The 18,645-nt window shown below is 55.3% G+C and overlaps 1 protein-coding gene across 1 annotated transcript; it reads left to right on the top strand.

Annotated features, from left to right (window-relative positions):
* Positions 1–1,883: 1,883 nt before the first annotated feature.
* Positions 1,884–5,852, top strand: NKX6-3 (NK6 homeobox 3; the record flags this gene model as incomplete). The annotated part of the gene is made up of 3 exons (XM_081083371.1): positions 1,884–2,265; positions 4,133–4,302; positions 5,613–5,852. The coding sequence occupies 3 exons, from the start codon at positions 1,884–1,886 to the stop codon at positions 5,850–5,852; spliced, it is 792 nt and encodes a 263-aa protein (XP_080939497.1).
* Positions 5,853–18,645: the final 12,793 nt, after the last annotated feature.

The following is an 18,645-nucleotide window of genomic DNA, read 5'->3' as shown; positions in this document are numbered from 1 at the left end:
ATGGCCCAGGGGGTTTTCAAAAGCACAAGTTCAACTGCCTGGGTGGGGCTCGGGGGCAACACTGGGATTTGGAACTAAGTTTCCTAAAATAGCGGCTTGGTAGCACAGCCCACTCAGATGGATTAAAACCTTTTTCTTGTTTTTAATCCAAACTTCTAGAAAAACAATTCCACACACAGCCTTTGTGAGCCTTTCTTGCACTGAGTTATGCTAGAGAGAGCATGGCTCAGAGACGAGCTCCACCATGAGCAGCGTGGGGAGTCGGGCTCTGAGCGAGAGGGAGCCCCCTGACTCCTGGGTCCTCGGCCTCCCGCTGGAAACCAAGCTGGCAAAGGGGTGCTTCTGGTCTCCCACCTGCCAAAGCACGCCTGTGGGGAGTGAGAGCCCAGGAGCTCACTGCGGTCAGGAAAGGCTTGGGGTGCTGGGCAGAGGAGGGACAGAAGTCCACCCGCCCAGGAGTCACTCTTTTTCCTGGCATTGGGTCTGTTCAGACCGGTAACATGCTGATTTCCATGAACAAAACCAGACACTGCAAGAAAGGATGCTGCCCCTTAACCAAGTCATTCACTGCTATTTCCCTGTTTGTAAAATGAGAGCCCAGAAAAGCCTTGTATGTTGTAAAAATTCAGTGGTGGGGGGAGGGGGGAGGCATGTAGGTGCTCTGTGATTCAATCTGGTTTTATCCATCAAAAATACACTGAGCGCCAACCAAGTGCCCGGCACAGGGAACCACTGCTGAAGCAACAGCTTCTCAGCCAACAAAGATTCCTAACTCAGGTGCCAAGCCAGACAGAATATGGCAATTGCCTCAACAGAGGCACGAATGATTCCTCGGTGGAGGAGGAAGGGACGACAGAGGTGATCAGGGAAGGCTGCCCAGAGGCAGAGGCAGGAAGAACACACACCCAGCATGCCCAGAGCTGCCCCCTCTGCCTGGCAGACTCCCACCCCCAGGCTCTCAGGCCAGCCACAGGGATCTGCATTCCCCTCCCGAAAGCCCAGCCTCCCCACTTACCCATCCCAGCAGGGAGAAGGGAAACAGGCATCCACGCTCAGACTGCACACTCCCACGGAGGCTCGGACATCTGTCCCCAGGGGCCTGACCCAGCACCTCCGGACAGCGACCCCTGAACGGGGCCTCCTGCCTTCAGGAGAGCAGCTGCAAGAACTGAGACTGACAGCCAGCAGCTGCCTCAGGAGCCTCCAGCCCCCACCACCCACCTTTTCCTAGATGCTGGCTGGACTTGGGGACCAGGAGCAGGTGGACCCTCTGAGAATGAACAGAGCTTTCAGAGCCCTCTCTCTCTCTCTCTCTCTCTCTCTCTCTCTCTCTCACACACACACACACACACACACACACACACACACACACACACACTGGCTGATTTTACAGTCAATCTTTCAAAGTGCAATTTGTCTAGGAAAAGCCAATGTGAGGCCCATGTGGATTTCAACCAATGGCGACGCAGCTGGCGCGGCTCAGCCAGTCTCCGGTCTGTATTCTAATGGGCCATATCTTTATCAGGGAAATGTGGCTTCTCTGAACTTAAAACTTCTCATGGAGGGTCCCCAGACTCCGAGGCAGAGGAGGGGTCTGAGCTGAGGCGTGGGAACCGCCTTTCCCCGGGCCTGGCAGGGAGAGAGGGAAGGGGTGCGGGCAAGGCTCTCACCTGGCCTGGAGCACCTGACTTCCGAGCAGGTGACGTGGGCGACAGTCCCTGGGCGGCAGCCGGGCCGATGCCTTAGGCGGGAAGGCAGTTGGGATCCGGGGCCGCTTTTGAGCCTCCAAACCTACCATGGGATTCTGGGCCCGATCTCGGGGTCTCAGCGTTTAGGAGCCTGGATTTGGGTTTCCTGCCCCCCCTCACCCTGACCCAGGGAACATGGAGTCCAACCTGCAAGGGACGTTCCTGCTGAACAACACGCCGCTGGCTCAGTTCTCGGAGATGAAGGCCCCCGTGTGCCAGTACTCGGTGCAGAACTCCTTCTACAAGCTCAGCCCCCCGGGGCTGGGCCCGCAGCTGGCCGCCGGGACCCCGCACGGCATCACAGACATCCTGAGCAGGCCCGTGGCCACGCCGAACAGCAGCCTGCTCTCCGGCTACCCTCACGTGGCGGGCTTCGGGGGACTGGGCTCCCAGGGCGTCTACTATGGCCCCCAGGTGGGGAATTTTTCCAAGGCTGGGAACGAGTACCCCACCCGGACCCGGAACTGCTGGGCGGACACGGGCCAGGACTGGCGAGGCGGGCGGCAGTGCAGCAACAGTGAGTACTATGTGGGGGTGGCGGGGGCGGGGGGGGGGGGAGAGGAGGTGTCGTAAGGGGACACTCACAGGGCCCACCCCACCGCCCACTTCTCCTCAGTGGCCATCAGACACCTCTCCCAGCTGGGTGCAGGGCACAGTTCTCCCCTCCACATCCCATGATTCTCCCCTCCATCTTGCTTGGACAGGGCGTCTTCCCCCCACTCCCCACCCTTACCAGCTGCCACCTCAGCTGCCCTCCTAGGGAACCCGGGGTCTCTAGGTCTGGGGAAGACCTCATGGCCCACACCCACCCGGCGCAGGGTCTAGCTGGCAGCTCACCTCGCTTCTCCCACCCAGAAACCGTGTCCCCCCCGTCTTCACCCGCAGCAGACAATGCTGTCCCCAGTGAGGAGCAGCTGCCTCCGCAACGTCTTCCCAGACAGCCCACTCAGGCCTGGCTCCATCCAGGGGCCCAGGGTGCAGTGACCCCACTGCAGTCCCACCTGCGATCTAGGGAGCTTGTTTCCTACCGTCCTCCTCAGGTTCATGTCCATAGCCCAGCGACAACCACCCAGCCCCCAGGGGCAGCTGCTGAGCCAGGTCGGACTCCATGTTGCTGTGGTGGGGGCTGTCCTGCCCCTACCCATCCCCAAACCTATTTTCTAAGAACCAGCTGGAGGGGAGGCAGGACACGCACAGACAGGTGAGGCTCCTCTGGGAGGCAGGGAGGGCACAGTGGCTGCCGGAGCCATCCCCTGCCACGAGGCCCTGCCTGCACTCCTGTCTGAACGCAGGGCTGCCCACTGCAATAGGTCCCAGCCGAGGAAACCGGGAACACGGCTCCTTCCCTCCCTCCGCTGCACTGCTCCAGGCGGCCCCACTGCCTGGCAGACCACCCCTCACGCCACCTGGAACAGCGAGTTCCTGGGGGTGAAGACCCCGTCTCTTGAAACTTATTTTATAACCTAGTTTGGGGGACACTTTAGGCTTCAGGCAGTCTTCCCTCTCACCTCCATCTTCCTCCCCACGCCAAACACACACATTCCCCACCCTCCTGCTCTTCAGTCCTGGTGCCAGCACACCCACACACAGGAAACCTCTAAGAAAGTCAGTGGTTGAGTTAACAAAGGGAGAGAGGACTGAAAAGGAGCTCTCTAGAGAGGCCTCTTCCCCTTTCCGTGCCTCAGTTTCCCCACCAGTAGCATGAGGAGGCGGGACATGGGCCACCAGGCTGCACTGAACAAGGCCCGACAGGTGGGCCCTCTGCTGATTCTGGGGCCTGCAGCCCTCCAGCCCAGCTCCTTCCTAGCAGGCCGCCTTGGCGGGGCGGAGGGCCAGGTCTTGAGCCTCTGTGTCCACACTCTCCAGTGGGGATGACTCCCAGGCCTGGGGACAGGGGAGAGCAGTAACTTGGGGCTTAAGGCTCTGGAGACCTGGAAAATAGGATCTCAAGAACAAGGAAGTCAGGAGGGGAGGAATTCTCAGGCCCCTCAGCCCTGATTGCTGGTGGAAGGTGCCTAATCCCTCTGTTGGTGTCCCTGAGATGGAGGGGAAACACTCTTGCCCCCGGGGGGAAGGCAGCATCGCCGAGTAAGAACATTAAACACAGGTATGGTCCATGCCAGGTCCTCAGTCTCCTCTGTCGCTAAGTAGCTGTAACCTGGGGCAGGTGCCTTTCCAACAGGTGTCTGCCCGTCCGGACATGGCTGAGGTCAACGTCACTGTTATCAGAATGTCAGGAATGCTGCTCATGGGAGAGGTGTCATAACCCACCCACCCACCCACCCACCCCCAACTTCAGCGGCTTCTCTGTAGGTGGGGGAGGGGAAAAACAGGGCAGACACCCCACTCAGCCTGCTAACCACACTTGTCCTTCCTCCTGCCAGCCCCTGACCCCCTGGGTGACAGCATCCACAAGAAAAAGCACACTCGGCCCACCTTCACGGGGCACCAGATCTTTGCCCTGGAGAAGACCTTTGAGCAGACCAAGTACTTGGCTGGCCCTGAGCGGGCCCGGCTGGCGTACTCCCTGGGGATGACCGAGTCGCAGGTCAAGGTGAGTGTTTGCGGGAGAAGGTGACTGCCTGGCAGAGAAGGGAGTGAAGGACAGGATGCATCCTTGCTCTCCCAGCAACTCCCAGCTCTCTGCGAGGGGCCTCCTGCAGTTTGGGCACTGCCCGCCCACCCAACCTAGAGATGGCGATAATTACCTTAACCACAAAACGGCTGTCGAGACTGAGCCCAGTTTTGAAAACTTTATTTGTAGCAGCTCCTTTGACCCTCACAGCAACCTTGCGATGGGTATTACTACCCATGTTACAGATTAAACACAGTCTGAGCTGAGCCTCACTCAAGGTCACCCGGGGGGTAAGTGCAGAGATGGGAGTCAAACCCGGATCCATGGGACTCCAGCCTCAGGCTTTCCTCTGCACCGTCTGGGCTGGAAATTTCGAGAGCTGGTGGCAGCCTCTGACCCAGATCAGGGGTCAGCCTCTGGACCACGTTGGGACTGGATTCAGGCTATTAGCTGGCAGAGGAAGTTGACCTTCGTTTACCAAACTTTAAAGTTTGGGAAAGTTCGGATGGGATGCCAGATGCAGGGAGCCTGGAAGGCGCATGCAGGGGTCACGCTCATGCCCATACACCCCAGGGAGCCTGAGCTCTGTAAGGCCTTTTGCCTCCTGAGGCTCCTCGAGGTAGCTTTGATCTCTCCTGAGGGACTGTGAGAGCCGGGCCACCAAAGACCGCTGTGAGCTGTGCTGGCACTGCCCGGCTCTGTGACATGGCGACAGGCTTAGGGGTAAAGGAAGTGCGGGGGAAGGTGGGGACTCAGGACGGTTCTGGGCTCTGTTCAGGGCCCTGATCTCCAGCCACTGAGCCTCCTGGCCAGCATCCACTCTGCTGGAGAGAGAGCTGCGCATCTAAGTGGAACGAAACGATGTGACTCTCTTACATATTTTTCTGCTTTGGGTGCTTTTCTGAACTCTTCAACTATCTCAAGCATGGAGACCATATTATTTTTATAATTCAGGGGAAATTTTTTAATGAAGTTCAGTGAGGGACTGTGGAGCAATAAGAAGGGGTGACTCCTGAGCACCTACTGATGTGCCCTCACCTGGCTGCACCCTCCCCACCCCCCTGTCCCAGCAGCTTCCACCCAAGCACCACCGGGAGGGTTACAGCTCAGCCTACAGGGCTGCCGCACTCGCAATGGTTATTGTGGACTGCCCCCTGAAAAACTCGCGTGACTACGACAGCCGGCTCTGTCATTAAGCCACTGGTTTACTATGATAATAAGGACCGCGTGCACTCGCCACCGAGCGGGCCCCCTCCGCCCTGTGCGACCCGCGGTCTCTCTCGCCCCAGGTGTGGTTCCAGAACCGCAGGACCAAGTGGCGGAAGAAGAGCGCCCTGGAGCCCTCGTCCTCCACGCCCCGGGCCCCTGGCGGCGCGGGCGCGGGCGGGGACCGCGCGGCCTCGGAGAACGAGGACGACGAGTACAACAAGCCGCTGGACCCGGACTCGGACGACGAGAAGATCCGCCTGCTGCTCCGCAAGCACCGCGCCGCCTTCTCGGTGCTGAGCCTGGGCGCGCACAGCGTCTGAGCCGCCCGCCGCCCCGCTCTGAGCGGCCGCCTGCAGCCCCCTCCCCGCCTCGCTGCCCGGACGGCGGGCGCCGCGCTAACCTGGGGGCTGCAGCGGAAGAGGGAGGGGGAGGGGGAGAGGAAGGAGGAGGGGAGGAGGAGGAGGGTCAGAGTCGGGTGGAGAAGACCAGCCTGGCTGAGAGAGGAGGGAGCAAAGAGGGAGCCACAAACTGGTCCCGAGACCAGCACCCTCTCTGCCTCTGGCCCCCCTGGGGGCCCAGGCCTTGCCCGCCAGCTCTGCAGATTCCTAAGTGCACAGGTAGATAAAATGACCAGACTCGGCAACCGGGACCCTGGGTCCCAGACATACCACCGGGATCCAGCTGTGGGGCTTCCCCCCCCCCCCGCCCCCTCCCCGAAGGCAGCTGGCCCCGCGCAAGCGGCTCCCTTCTGCGCCGGGAGTTGAGAAACCAGGTCTGGGCCCAGGGCAGCTGCTGGCTGACCGGAAGAAACGATGGCACGTCCAGGACGGTACCCTCCTCAGACCTTGGCATTGGAGGGGCCAGAACCAAATACATAACCCAGGCTGGAGGAAAGCCACCTCGGGGCGGGGAGGTGGGTCCCAGGGAAGAAGAAACACCGTGAAATCCCAAATCAAGGGTCACAGCCCGGAGGGCACAGCCCTGGTCTCCTTTCTCCTCTTTGCCCTCGATGGAGATACCCCCAGACTGGAAGAGACAAGAAGGCGCACAGCCGGGAACGACAGAGGTGGTAGGCAGGGGCAGAGGAAAGAGAGCCCTGGCAGCTGCTGCCGCACCCCAGAGCCACCCACCTGGGCTTTCTGGGTGCTGATGCAAGGACCACCCAGAAAGAGGGGAGGGACAGTAGGGCTGGCAGAAACCTCAGCATTCCCTGCTCCTCCCACTGGGTGCCCAGCAGGAAGGGGAGGCCTCCGCAGAGGTGCACCAGGGCTGGCAGGGGACCCACGGCCTGTCCTTTCCTTGGATGCCCTGAGCCTAGCACTGGAGTGATGCTGGGGCAGGCGGGGAGGACTGGGGCCAGCAGGGTGGTGTTTTTCATCCCAGGATGGTGTTTTGCTACCGGCAGGTGGAAGGGCGGAGGGAGGCAAGTGGGGCTGACCAGATGAATGCAGCCCAACAGGGACCAAGCATTTGCCCAACTTCATTGGCTTTTAAAAAATAAAGAGTAAAGCTCTGGTCGGTGTGGCTCAGTTGGTTGGAGCACCATCCTGTACATCAAGAGGTGGCAGGTTCAATTCCTGGTCAGGGCACATACCCAGGTTGTGGGTTCAAGCCCCGGTGGGGGCACGTGCGGGAGGCAACTGATTGATGTTTCACATCGATGTTTCCTTCCTTCTCTCTTTCTTTCTTTCTCTCTCCCTCGCTCCCTTCCTCTCTCTCTAAAATAAATAAATATATATATAAATAAAGAGTAAAAATAAAAGTCCCAGAAACCTCCCCGTGGCTCCTATTCTTCTGTGAAACTGGCTGTGGAGTCCCAGGCAGGCCAGCCCCCAGGGGCCCTCCCAGAGGGCAGGCCTCTCCCCCAGGAGGGGTATCAGTGCTCTGGGAGCCCCAGGAGCTTTGCATGATATTGGTCAACTTGAAATCTCATTGGTATATGCCAGGCACTGTCCTAGGTCCTGAGAAACCTGAGTTTATTGCGGACCCTGAACTCCAGGAATTCATAGCCTAGTGGGGGAAATTATCTGTTTGGGGAACTGGGTGCCACATAGATAAGAGAATAGGGGGAGAAAATACAAGTACTAACGTTAACTGAACACCTGCTAACTTCTCCCACGAGGAAGGCCTAGATTACCCCACTTGACCCCACAAGAAACCTAGGAAGTTCTCCTTGTTGCATAGACGAAAAAACTGAGGCTCAGAGAGAACCTGAACCAAGTCACTGAATTGGGACGAGTGGACTCCAAGGCCCTCACACCAGTTTGCCCGCCGCAAGGGGCAGCTTTTTCTGCAAAATGAAAGGCTGGAATGAGAGGTGCGTTCAGGGCCCTTCCCCCTTCATGATCTCTGCAAACACCAAGGCCCAAGTAGCAGTGAGCAGCCTGCCCTCTTAGCTGTCCCAGCTAGTCCTGCAGCCTGTCCCTTGGGCCTGCGGGCAGGTGAATCTGGTTGGTGGAGTCAGCTCAGTTGGAAGATGGGAGGTAGACGCCAGCCAGGAAACTGAGGCACCAGCCTGATGAACCCAGAAGACAGGGTGGGATGACAAGAAAATAGAGATTGCTTTTAAGCTCTAACCCTCAATATGCAATAATGGCCCCATATGGAGTCTCTCCCCATAAAGGGGAAAGGATATAAGAAGGCAGCTTCTAAGAATCGAGCACCATCTGTGTGCTCCTGGTCACAAGGTGCATTGAGGAGCCCTCCGCTGACAGGGGTGTCCTGAGAGAGGCCCTGTGGCCACACCCAGCAGAAGGGGCAGCAGCCAGGGAGGACCTGAGGACACAGAAAGACAAACACCTCCGAAATCTTGGGGAGGCAGGCATGCAAAGTCATCAAGCAGGTATGGAGAGAAAGCCAGTGACCAAAAAACTGTGCTTGTTTGCCTTTGTTGTAAGCATATTGTAATCCTAACTGCTCTGCTATGACTATAATTCTCGCATGTCTAATTCACGTCCTCTGGAGTGAGTATTAAGTCAAGCCTGGGGGAGGTTTTTTCCCTGGGAGACGTTTGCTGAGCTAAACAAAACCTCCTCCAATCAAGGCTCTGGGACACCTGCCACTGGGCCCTGTGGCTCAAGGACTCCAGCCTTCCCAGCGTCGCCCCTCCCTCACTGCTGTCCTGAGCACAGGGACCACTGCTTGTATCTTGCTCAGGCCTCATCAGGAGACGAGATTCGGAGTTCGAAGGAAGAGAAGAGCCCAAGGTGAAGGGCCCAGACTCCTGCGGGTAACTTGGAATGTCTTGCTCTCTGCAGATGTTCACATGTGTGTGTGTGCATGTGTGTGTGTGTGCATGTGCATGAGTATATATGTGTGTGCATATATGTGTGCATGTGTGTATGTTGCTAAAGGACAAAGGCTATCTCATTTCTGCCCTGGCTGGTGTGCTCAGTGGTTACAGTGTTGGCACTCACACTGAAGGATCTCAGGTTTGATTCCCTGTAAGGGCACATACCTGGGTGGCAGGTTTAATCTCTGTCCCGGTCATGCAGGCGGCAACCAATTAATGTGTCTCTCTCACATCGATGTTTCTCTCTCTCTCTCTCTCTCTCTCTCTCTCTCTCTCTCTCTTTCTCTTCCACTCTCTCTCTAAAAAAATAAAATCAATGGGATAAAGAAGACTATCTCACTTCTTCCATCATAGAGAAATCATAAGCCATAAACCCACCCCCACCCACTGTTTATGTCTGGTCATGAAAGGGACTCCTTACATACGATGAGTTAAAAAATAAACTTTTACGATATTCATGTTTCTTGCAACTTCTCTGCTGCCACATCACAAACTTTTCAGGGCTGAGGCAAGGGGGAGGGATTAAATCCTGTGCTCCCACAGCACGGAGTCCTGCTCTGACAGGCAGCCAGGAGGCTCCGCCAGACAGGCACAGCCCCTGCCACACCCCACAGCCCTCACACCTGTGGTTCCCATGTTAGAAGGACTCGGGACATGTCCCCAGCAGGACGGGGGTGAAGGTAGAAAATGACAGTGGGCCAGAATTGCCGGGAGCCGGTCCATCCTTGCTGTTTCAAAGGACCTGGCATATATGGCATACTGTTCTTAAAATGTTTGCTCACCTTCTTGGCACTATGTGTTTTAACCAAGGTCTCCTCTCTGAGAAAGGTTGTTTCCCCAGGTAGGGATTTTCCCCTGAAGTTAGGGAGGGAATAAAACCTCTTAACTAAGTGCCAGGTGGGTAATTAATCACTTTAACTACGAACAATCTTGCTTAAGCTACATAATCTTTACTCCCTGGAATGGAGATAAGAAACGCCCTAACCTTTGGAATAGAGATTGATAGGATTGGAATCAACTGGTATAAATACAGATGTAAGAAGACAGAACCTACACAGACAGAAGAACTTCGCTGGAGAGAACATGGCAAAAGATCCTGGACTGAACCTGACTACAGAAATTGGCAAGAGAACCTGACTAGAACCTGGTGACTGAACCTGGCTGGAGAACCTGGACAGAACCTGGCTGCAGAACCTAGCGAGGGAACATGGCTACAGAACCTGGCTGGAGATTCTGGAGAACCTAGCAAGAGAACATGGACACAGAACCTGGCTGGAGATCCTAAGCAGAACCTCTCTGGTGAGCCAGACCAGAACTTGGCTGGAGATCCTGGCTGGAGATCCTGGCTAGGCTGCTGATCAACTGAACGCTGTCTCCATGTCATTCCTTCTTCGCCGACTCCGTCCACACCTTTGGGGACCCCTGGACCCACTGGGGCAGGACCCCAGCACAGAATGGCAATGTCCTGGCCCAGTGAGAGATCCCCACCACTTCCCTGGCAATTCCATGTGCTTGGGCTTCGACATTAAGTCACCTTCCTGGCCCCTGGACATGCGGGTGTGTGCGTCCTGTCCTGCTAACGCCGAGGTACTCAAAAGCCTGGAGCAGCAGCAGCAGCAGCAGCGGTGCCTCGCCTGGGAACTTGTTAGCAATGCAGACACTCAGGCTCCGTCTGAGACCCTCGGGATCAGGAGCTGCATTTCAGCAAGATGCCCAGCAGTTTATATGCACACAGCAGCGTGAGAAGTTTGTAAGTGTGTGTGACTGGGTGAATGTGTCCAGATAACACTCTTCTTCTCAAAGCACAGAGCCTGGCCCAAATCAGGTGCTCAGTGAAATATTCCCGGATGGCTGTAGATGGGTGTAAGCAGACTCCTAGCATGTGTGACCGTGTATAACACAGTTGGAACCTGATGGCGAAGGGGGGAAGTCTCAGAGGACAAGAAAGTAGCTGCGACAGGGCACACACACACACTGCTTCCCCAGGCAAGGCTGCGCCTGCCTCGGGTACAAGGCTAGATTCAGAGAGGCCCACAGCCAAGGCACAGGAGTCTAGACCGACTCCTAGCAGCAGACAACAAGCGGCCAGAGGAAGTTCAGAAGCTCAGCCATCTGTGGGCATTTGGTAACAGGACCGAAAACCCAGCTTAGGTCAGAGGCCTGTGAAGACATCACGGTGGTTCATGTTCATAACGATGCCCCAGAGCCTTCAGAAATACGAAGCTGTGTCCCTTGCCTTCTGCATAAGATGGCCAGAGGAGCATATCTTAGAAGGCTTTTCATTGGGAAATTATTTTGCTTAGAACAATTCACCACCTGATGATGCTCAGATAAAATAGTACCGGATCAAAATCTGCTGTAGGATCATGTCATTTCAACTTGGTCAGAGGTTGGGTTGGGAGTTTATGGAGGAATCTCATATAAACCTGCGGGAAATGGATTTCCATCATTTGACATCATGTGAGAGGCAGAGGCCATGGGATTCCCTGTGGTCACCTTGTCCCCAGGGCCCAGAGCTCCACCCGGCATCAGGATCCACCCGGCATCAGGTCAAGATACCAAAGGGCATTGATTTGCTCCCTATAACCCAGGAGGTCCACAGTGCAGGGAAGACTCCGGCGCCTTCTAAGAAAAGGACTCCTAACTGCTCTATTCACGTCCATGCGTTTGTCTTCCAAAAGCCATGTGCAATCTAGGAGCCCCATTTTCCAGATGAAGAGGCTGAGGCAGAGAAGTGACCTGCTGTACCCCAGGTCCAGGGACAGTCAGTGGTGCTTCTGCTCAGCTTCACAGCCCGCGCCCTGTCCTCTCACCACACGGCCATTGCCATGACCGCACCTACCACCACGCCTGCTGGTACTTCCCGCCAATGTTCTAGGGACTTGACTTGGCTCATTTAATTTTCAAAAACCCACAGGAAACAAGACTATTGTTATACCCATTTTATAGCCAAGGACACTGGGACACAGAGAAGCTATGTAACTTGCCACAGGTCACACAGCTTAACCCAGTCTGACTGACTCTGGAGCTTCCATTCTGAATCACCACAAAAGGGAAAGAGAAAGGGCCCATTTGAAGTAAGTCTGGGCTGTGAACTATTTAAAAAGAATATTAGGGTTATATGTGCTATAATTTAAAATCCATGCAATTAATGGGAAGTCTGCTTTTTGATTGGCACTGTGCTCGTTGCTGGGGATACAGACACAGAACAAGCTCCCCTGCTACTCAGAGTCTAGAAGGAGACAGGCTGACAAGAAAGGAAGTGAACACAATGCTGTTAGTGCCATGAGAAATGTCTTCACAGGGAACAGAAAACCCACAGCAGGCAGTGGTTAAGAATAAGAGAGAATTTAATTAATGGCAATGTACCTTAACAAAACTGCAATTCACGAGTGACGCACACAATACCATATCTCATCAAAAGCATCACATCCTTTAACATATAAGGAGCACTAGAATGTAGGCAACTTTCATCAGTAAGAATCATTGTCTCAGCACCACCTAAAATTAAGAATTTATGGCGTTTGAATGAAAAGCAATGACCAGATCCCCATGTGACACAATCCTGTGCTCACTATGACACTCTATCGACGCCCATGGACGCTATTCCATTTGATGCTCAGATGGACTGGTCATCAGGTTTCGTCCCCAGTGTGCACAAGAGGACACTGGAGCTTGGAGTGCTGAGGATACCTGTCCAAGGTCAAAACTCCTGTCCTCCAGCTCGAAGTCCAGGGCTGTGCCTACCCCCCGGGTGTATACAGACCTGGAAGCTACAGAGGGCACAAGAGGACCAGATAAAGTTCACTGCTCAAAGACACACTAATCTCTGTGTTGTAATGCACGATTGCAGCAAACATCATTTTTCTTGGTGTGGTTTCTGCTGTTTTGTAATCGACAGTCAGTGTCCCTGGATGGAGCAGACATAACACAGCCAGACACTCCTTTAGGCAGTTTCTCAGGCTCCCCTGACGACAGGACTTAGACATACAGATTCCCGGGGCCCTTCCCGGCTATTCGGTTCAGTTGGGCAGGGTGTGGCCCTGGAATGTGCCGTTAACTAGTGTCCTAGAGCACGGGGAGTAGGCACCTTTGCCAAACAGTGAGGAACACACACACACACACACACACACACACACATATTTTAGAAGCCCAAGTCAAATTTAAATCCTGGCGTTGTTCATAAAGACCTTCACTGAGTTCTGTAGCTTTTCCTTCTTCCCCAGGTGACAAAGATTCAAAAAGTCAGGGAAGGCAGGCAGCAGGGGGGAAACCAAGCTGCAAGGGTCTGGTCTTCTTCCCGGTGAAAGAGGGAGGATGGCAGGGCCCTTGAGGTTTCCCATGCCACTTGGCATCAGCCCCGTGTCTGTGACACTTGTGGGAAGGTCTAACATAACCACACCTCCAAGGGCTGCTGAGAGAGACCCCGCTCTAAGGAACTGGCTAACCCACTGCCACTACGTCCTGAAAAAGAATGCAATGGTGGGCTTGCAGGTCGAGTACTGCTTGACTGGGACCATCACATGCCCAGGAAGCCAGGGCAGAGAGGTCTGTGCTGCAGGATAGCATAGCTCAGTGAATGGCAGCTTCTACCCTGAGAGGAGTAAAAGGGTGCAGTGTGCTTCTGTGGCCTGGGCTTGCTGGCACTGATCCTGGCCTTCTTCTGGTGATGCCACCCGGACTTTCCTAAGGAGAAACAACCCTCCTGCCATGTTAGATTGATCTACTGTGGGCAGGCTGACCCCACCCCCAAATCTGGGCATAGATGAGTGACACAGTCCTAGGCCAATCAGTGAATGCCACCTCTCTGGTTATGGGATGGGTTAGTTCAGGGGTGCCAGGCTCAATTCCAGCCAATGAGCCAAGGACCTAAGTTGTTCTCGGTAGCACTTCCCTTACCTCTCTACCTGGCGTTCTTTTTGGCTGCTGCAGCCACCTTGCTTCTGTGAGGGGCACCTGCCTGAGAAGAAAGCCAATGGGAAGAAAAAGAGATCTGAGAGAGGGAGGGAGAGCAGGATTGAACCGGTATTATTGTTTCAGGCCCAAATGCAGCCAGGCCTGATCTACTCCAGCCTTTTCAGGAGACAATAATACCTTTTCGTCTTTATTGAGTTGGGTCTCTATACTTTATAACAGAAAGAACACTAATAAGGTAAGAAAATAATTTTTTAAAAATATTTTTATTGATTTCAGAGAGGAAGGGAGAGGAAGAGAGAGATAGAAACATCCCTGATGAGAGAGAATCATTGATCAGTTGCCTCCTGCACATCCCCCACTGAGGATGGAGCCCATAACCCAGACTTGAGCCCGTAACCCAGGCATATGCCCTGACCAGGAATAGACCTATGACCTCCTGGTTCATAGCTTGACTCTCAACCACTGAGCCATGCTGGCTGGGCAAGAAAATAAATATTTTAACTGTGTTAAAAACACACACAGAGAAAAAAAAAAAAAAGCCCTGTTGCTTGCTTATAGGCTATCCCTGCCAGGGAGTCCAATTGGGGGACATATGGGGGAAGGGAGCTACCCTGGGTTAGAAGGGAGCTACCCTGGGTTTCCCAGTGTTCCCTCCCTTGCAACCATGACCTGAGAGCTGGGTCCTGCTACCCTTTCTCTCTCTTCACTCCCAAGCTCTGCACTCAGCTCAGAAGGCCAGGTTGCAGTGCCCCCTCCTTAGTGACAGAAAGGGACTGGATTAAACAAACAATTCCTCCCACCCCCAGTGTTTATTGGTTCTGAGTCTTGGTCAAATTCCTGATGAGAGCAGCACCTGGCTCTCCTGGGGAAGGACCCTGCGGTTCCGCGGAGGGTCTGCAGACTCAGGCTGCCTTCCAGGAGATGGCCTTGTCTATCCCCCCACCCTCAGGAGACCATGACAGTCCTGGGCTTTGGAGGAGCCCAGGCTGGAGCAACTCCAGCCCTGGCACCTCCGTCCTCTGCCTGCGCTTCTGTGAAAAGAGTGTGCAGTAGGCCGGCCCCTTCTTGCCCTTTAAGCTGTGCTGAACCTACACAAAGCAGAAGCTGCTCAGATCCAGTCTTGTTACCACGTCACTTACAGGCCCTGGAGTCTCCCACCTGAAGGTCTTGCTGGGGCAGCCTCACCTGCCTCGATGCTCCTCTGCCAGTGCCCCCCTCAGAAGCCTGGCCTGTCCCCTCTAATACGCTGCCACTCCTTAGTGGGGAACCTTTCTCTGCCCAGGGCCATTTGGATATTTATAGCATCATTCCCAGGCCATACAAAAATTATCAACTTAAAATTAGCCTGGCCCTGACTGGTTTGGCTCAGTGGATAGAGCATCAGCCTGGGGACTGAAGGGTCCCAGGTTCGATTCTGGGCAAGGGCATGTACCATGGTTGTGGGCACATCCCCAGTAGTAGGGGGTGTGCAGGAGGCAGCTGATCGATGTTTCTCTCTCATCGATGTTTCTAACTCTCTATCCCTCTCCTTTTCTCTCTGTAAAAAAGATCAATAAAATATATTTTAAAAATATATTAGCCTGCTATATTTGGTCAAACATTTCATTAACTCACCGCAATGCCCTGGCAAAGCCAGACCAAATGATTTCATGAGTCTTATATGGTCCTCGGGCCGAATGTTCCCCACCTCTAGTGTAGAGCAGTGAACCAAAGACTGGCCCTCCTTAGGCAACAGCCTTGGGTACAAATGGGGCAAAAGCCCCGATTGCACAGATGGGAACAGAGCTTCAGGGGACTGGCAGGGGGAGGAGCTGGCTGCCCTCCAGGCCCCCCTGTGCGGGTCTGCTGAGGTGTCCTTGTCAGTGATAACCCCCTGGGACAGGACACAAAGAGCTCACATTCTGTGAAGTATTTCTTTCCTCCTGTTTCTTCCAGGGGCAGGTGCCCTCGCCTGAGCAGGGACAGTGAGGTTGGAAGTGGTGGAGGAGGCCCGTCCTCTTGCAGGTAGAGCATTTGCCCGCCTCTTTCCCCACAGCCAGAGGGCAGGCCTTCAAAAGTCCCTCACTAGGCCTCTCTTTGCAGGCAAACAAATATCATTAATCTTGGTAAAGTGAGTGAGGGCACATTCATCTGTCCAGGCGAGAGAACGAATGCTGTGTCAATAGGAAACTAGTGTTTACCTCTGGCCTTTGCAGCCCGCCCCCGCCCCCGCACCCCCCATTCCCCCCCCCGCCCCCCCCCCCCCCCCGCCCTTGCTACAGAAAGCCCAGGGCAGACCAGCCCAAAGGTGGAGCCATAGTCAGAGGAGAGAAAATACCCCACCCCCCCACCCTCACACCCCCCACTCCAACATGGGGGGCAGGCCTGGGGCTGTGCTGTGGAGGGGGGCCCGGTGGCAGAGGGGCCCTGCTGAGAGGAGCTCCCTACTGCAGGGAGAGGACAAGAGTCATCGGGCCTCAGACAAGGTGAGAGGTGACAGCAGGACCTCAGGTCAGAGACGCTCATTGGACCGTGAGCCCTGGGAGACACACTCTCCCACCCGACTCAGCCACACAAAGGTGACGGGAGACTCCTTTTTCTTTCCGTCCACATGGCCATGACCTCTCCCACAGCAGGACACGCGGCTGCACAGGCGGAAGGGGATGCTGTCACTGACCAAGCTGCTGTTTAGCGCGCACCCACTAACCGCCAGGCACCACGTGTGATGACTACAAATCCCACGAAGAAGCAAGTGTTCTGCCTTTTTCTCAGAGAGACCACACTGCAATGCAGAACCATTCAAGAGGTTAGCTGCAAGGCCATACACGGGGAGTGCGGGGGGGCAGATTTGAACCCAGTGTGACTCCACAGCCACATGCTTCCACGCCAGGAAGGACCAGCCACGGGCACGGGAGGTCAAGTGTAAAGACAGGAAGTTGCTGAGAAAGCCCATCAGAGGCATTCTCCTCCCTCCACCCAGCAGGAATGCCTCCTGGTGGGAGGGCGGAGGAGAGGCAGGGCTGGGCCGGCTAACTCGGGTGTGTGCGTGCCTGTGTGTCCCAGGAAAAGAAACCCAACCGGCCGATAAGATCTCTCGTTTCCAGAGCAAAGAACCAATTAAACACAAGGCAGATGTGAGCAAATAAAGCTGTGGCGTCCAGAGAGAAAATCAATACCGGATTATACGTCCTGGCCCAATCATATACCAATTAATACAGAGCGGGTGGGGCTGGGGGCTGGGCACAGGTGAGTCCCGCAGGCTGCAGGGCTGACCTGCCTGCCCCCGGCTACCCTACAATCCGGGCCTCCTCTGCAGGCCCTGATTCTAAAGGGCCGGTGTCTGAGGTCTCTGGGGGAACCTGTGTGGTCGGGGGGAGGAGGATAGAAGGAGTCTCCCCTCAGTCATGTGGGCACTAGGGGCGGAAGGAAGAAGGGCGAGGTGGGGGAGAGATGTTGGGAGGCTGGGACCCCCTGGGAAGGGACAGACAGTCAGACCAGGCAGATCAGCTGCTTGACCTTTAATTTGCTACAGAAAAAATAAGAGGCTTGCTTTTAGAAAGTGATAGAAAATTAGGCAAAAATGGGAACACTGGGAAACAAATTTCCACGCCTGAGAAATGAGGAAGCCCCTGGCTATTCTGTCCGTGTTTTCGTGAACTCAGAAAGCACAGCCACGGAGTTAATCATTTTCAAGGGGAGTGAAAACAGCAGCACAGGTCGGGTGGCCGTGGGGACGGGGTGGCCCAGAACCTTCCATGGAAGGGCTGCAGGCTCATCACCCGGTGCCAGGGACGAGGTGGCATGGCACACAGCCACCTGCCAGCGGAGTTATCAGGTAGAGCAAGCCTCCAACCGAGGGAGGTGGCTTTGCAGCAACTGAGGATGAGTCAAAAGTGCCGGCGTCCAGGGAGAGGAAATCTGGCCGTGGGCACGAGGGCAGTCACAGACTGTGAAGTCCTGCCCTAGTGGGGGCAGGACACATGGCCCAGAGCAAGCACGCCCTTCCTCCCAAATCCCCAGCTCTCTCGGGCAAAGGGGACCCCGCGCTGTTCGGGAAGCAGAGAGCACAAGTGGAAGGAAAGGTGGAGATCAGCGATGAGAAGGGCACCTGCTTCTGTTTTCCCCACAGGAAGCCCCTCTGGCCAGCGCCCCGCCTGCGCCTTGACTGAGCCTGGACCGCTTCAGCCCCAGAGGCCCTTTCCACGTGGGAGCCCCGTGGGCCAAGGACTGTTGCATGGCAAAGAAAAACGAAATTTGCTAGCCGAATATTTTTTAGACATTTTGCAAGATGCACGGCCTCCCTGACAATTTTTAATGTACTAACTGCCTGGTCCAGTGAGTTGATTAATTGGTGCTGGAGAGATCAATAAAAAACAGAAAATTAAAACAATTTTAAAGTGATTAAGTAGTTTAACACCTGTCTCCCGTCACGTCAGCGCAGGAAGAAAAATAAAGCAGGTGTCGAAGGGGCCTCCTGAAGCAAGAGAAAACAGCGCCTGCCTTGGAGAAATGACAAATCACAGCTGGTGGATCAATCTGAGTGCAAGCAGCCCTTCCCCGAGCTCACTGCCTCGGCAGCAAGAACCAGGGACCCCAAACGCTGGGCACCTCTCCGGCCACTCCTGTAGAGCCACTCCTCAAGCTAGGGAGGCAGGTGTCTGTTGAGACCCTGCAAACAGGGTGGGAGGAAGCAAGGTGAGCCAGAGATCCGGATGGGAGAAGGCACCCGCTAACCTTCTCCAGGCCTCATTTCCAGCCATTCGGAGCTGAGTCTGCCATATGTGTGTGGGGCTGGGGGGGAGGGGGGGTTCAAATGCAATGAGAATGCCTCTGGGAGCCGTGGGGTTAACAGAAGGAAGTAGTTGTAGCTCACTAGCATCACCAGGGCATCTTCTGGAAGCTTCAGGTCGCCACCCTGACTCCCA

This window comes from Myotis nattereri (assembly GCF_964212035.1).
Source record: "Myotis nattereri genome assembly, chromosome: 2".
Lineage (NCBI taxonomy): Eukaryota > Metazoa > Chordata > Mammalia > Chiroptera > Vespertilionidae > Myotis > Myotis nattereri.
The sequence above is the reverse complement of the archived record's forward strand: the minus strand, read 5'-3'. Positions and strand labels throughout refer to the sequence as shown.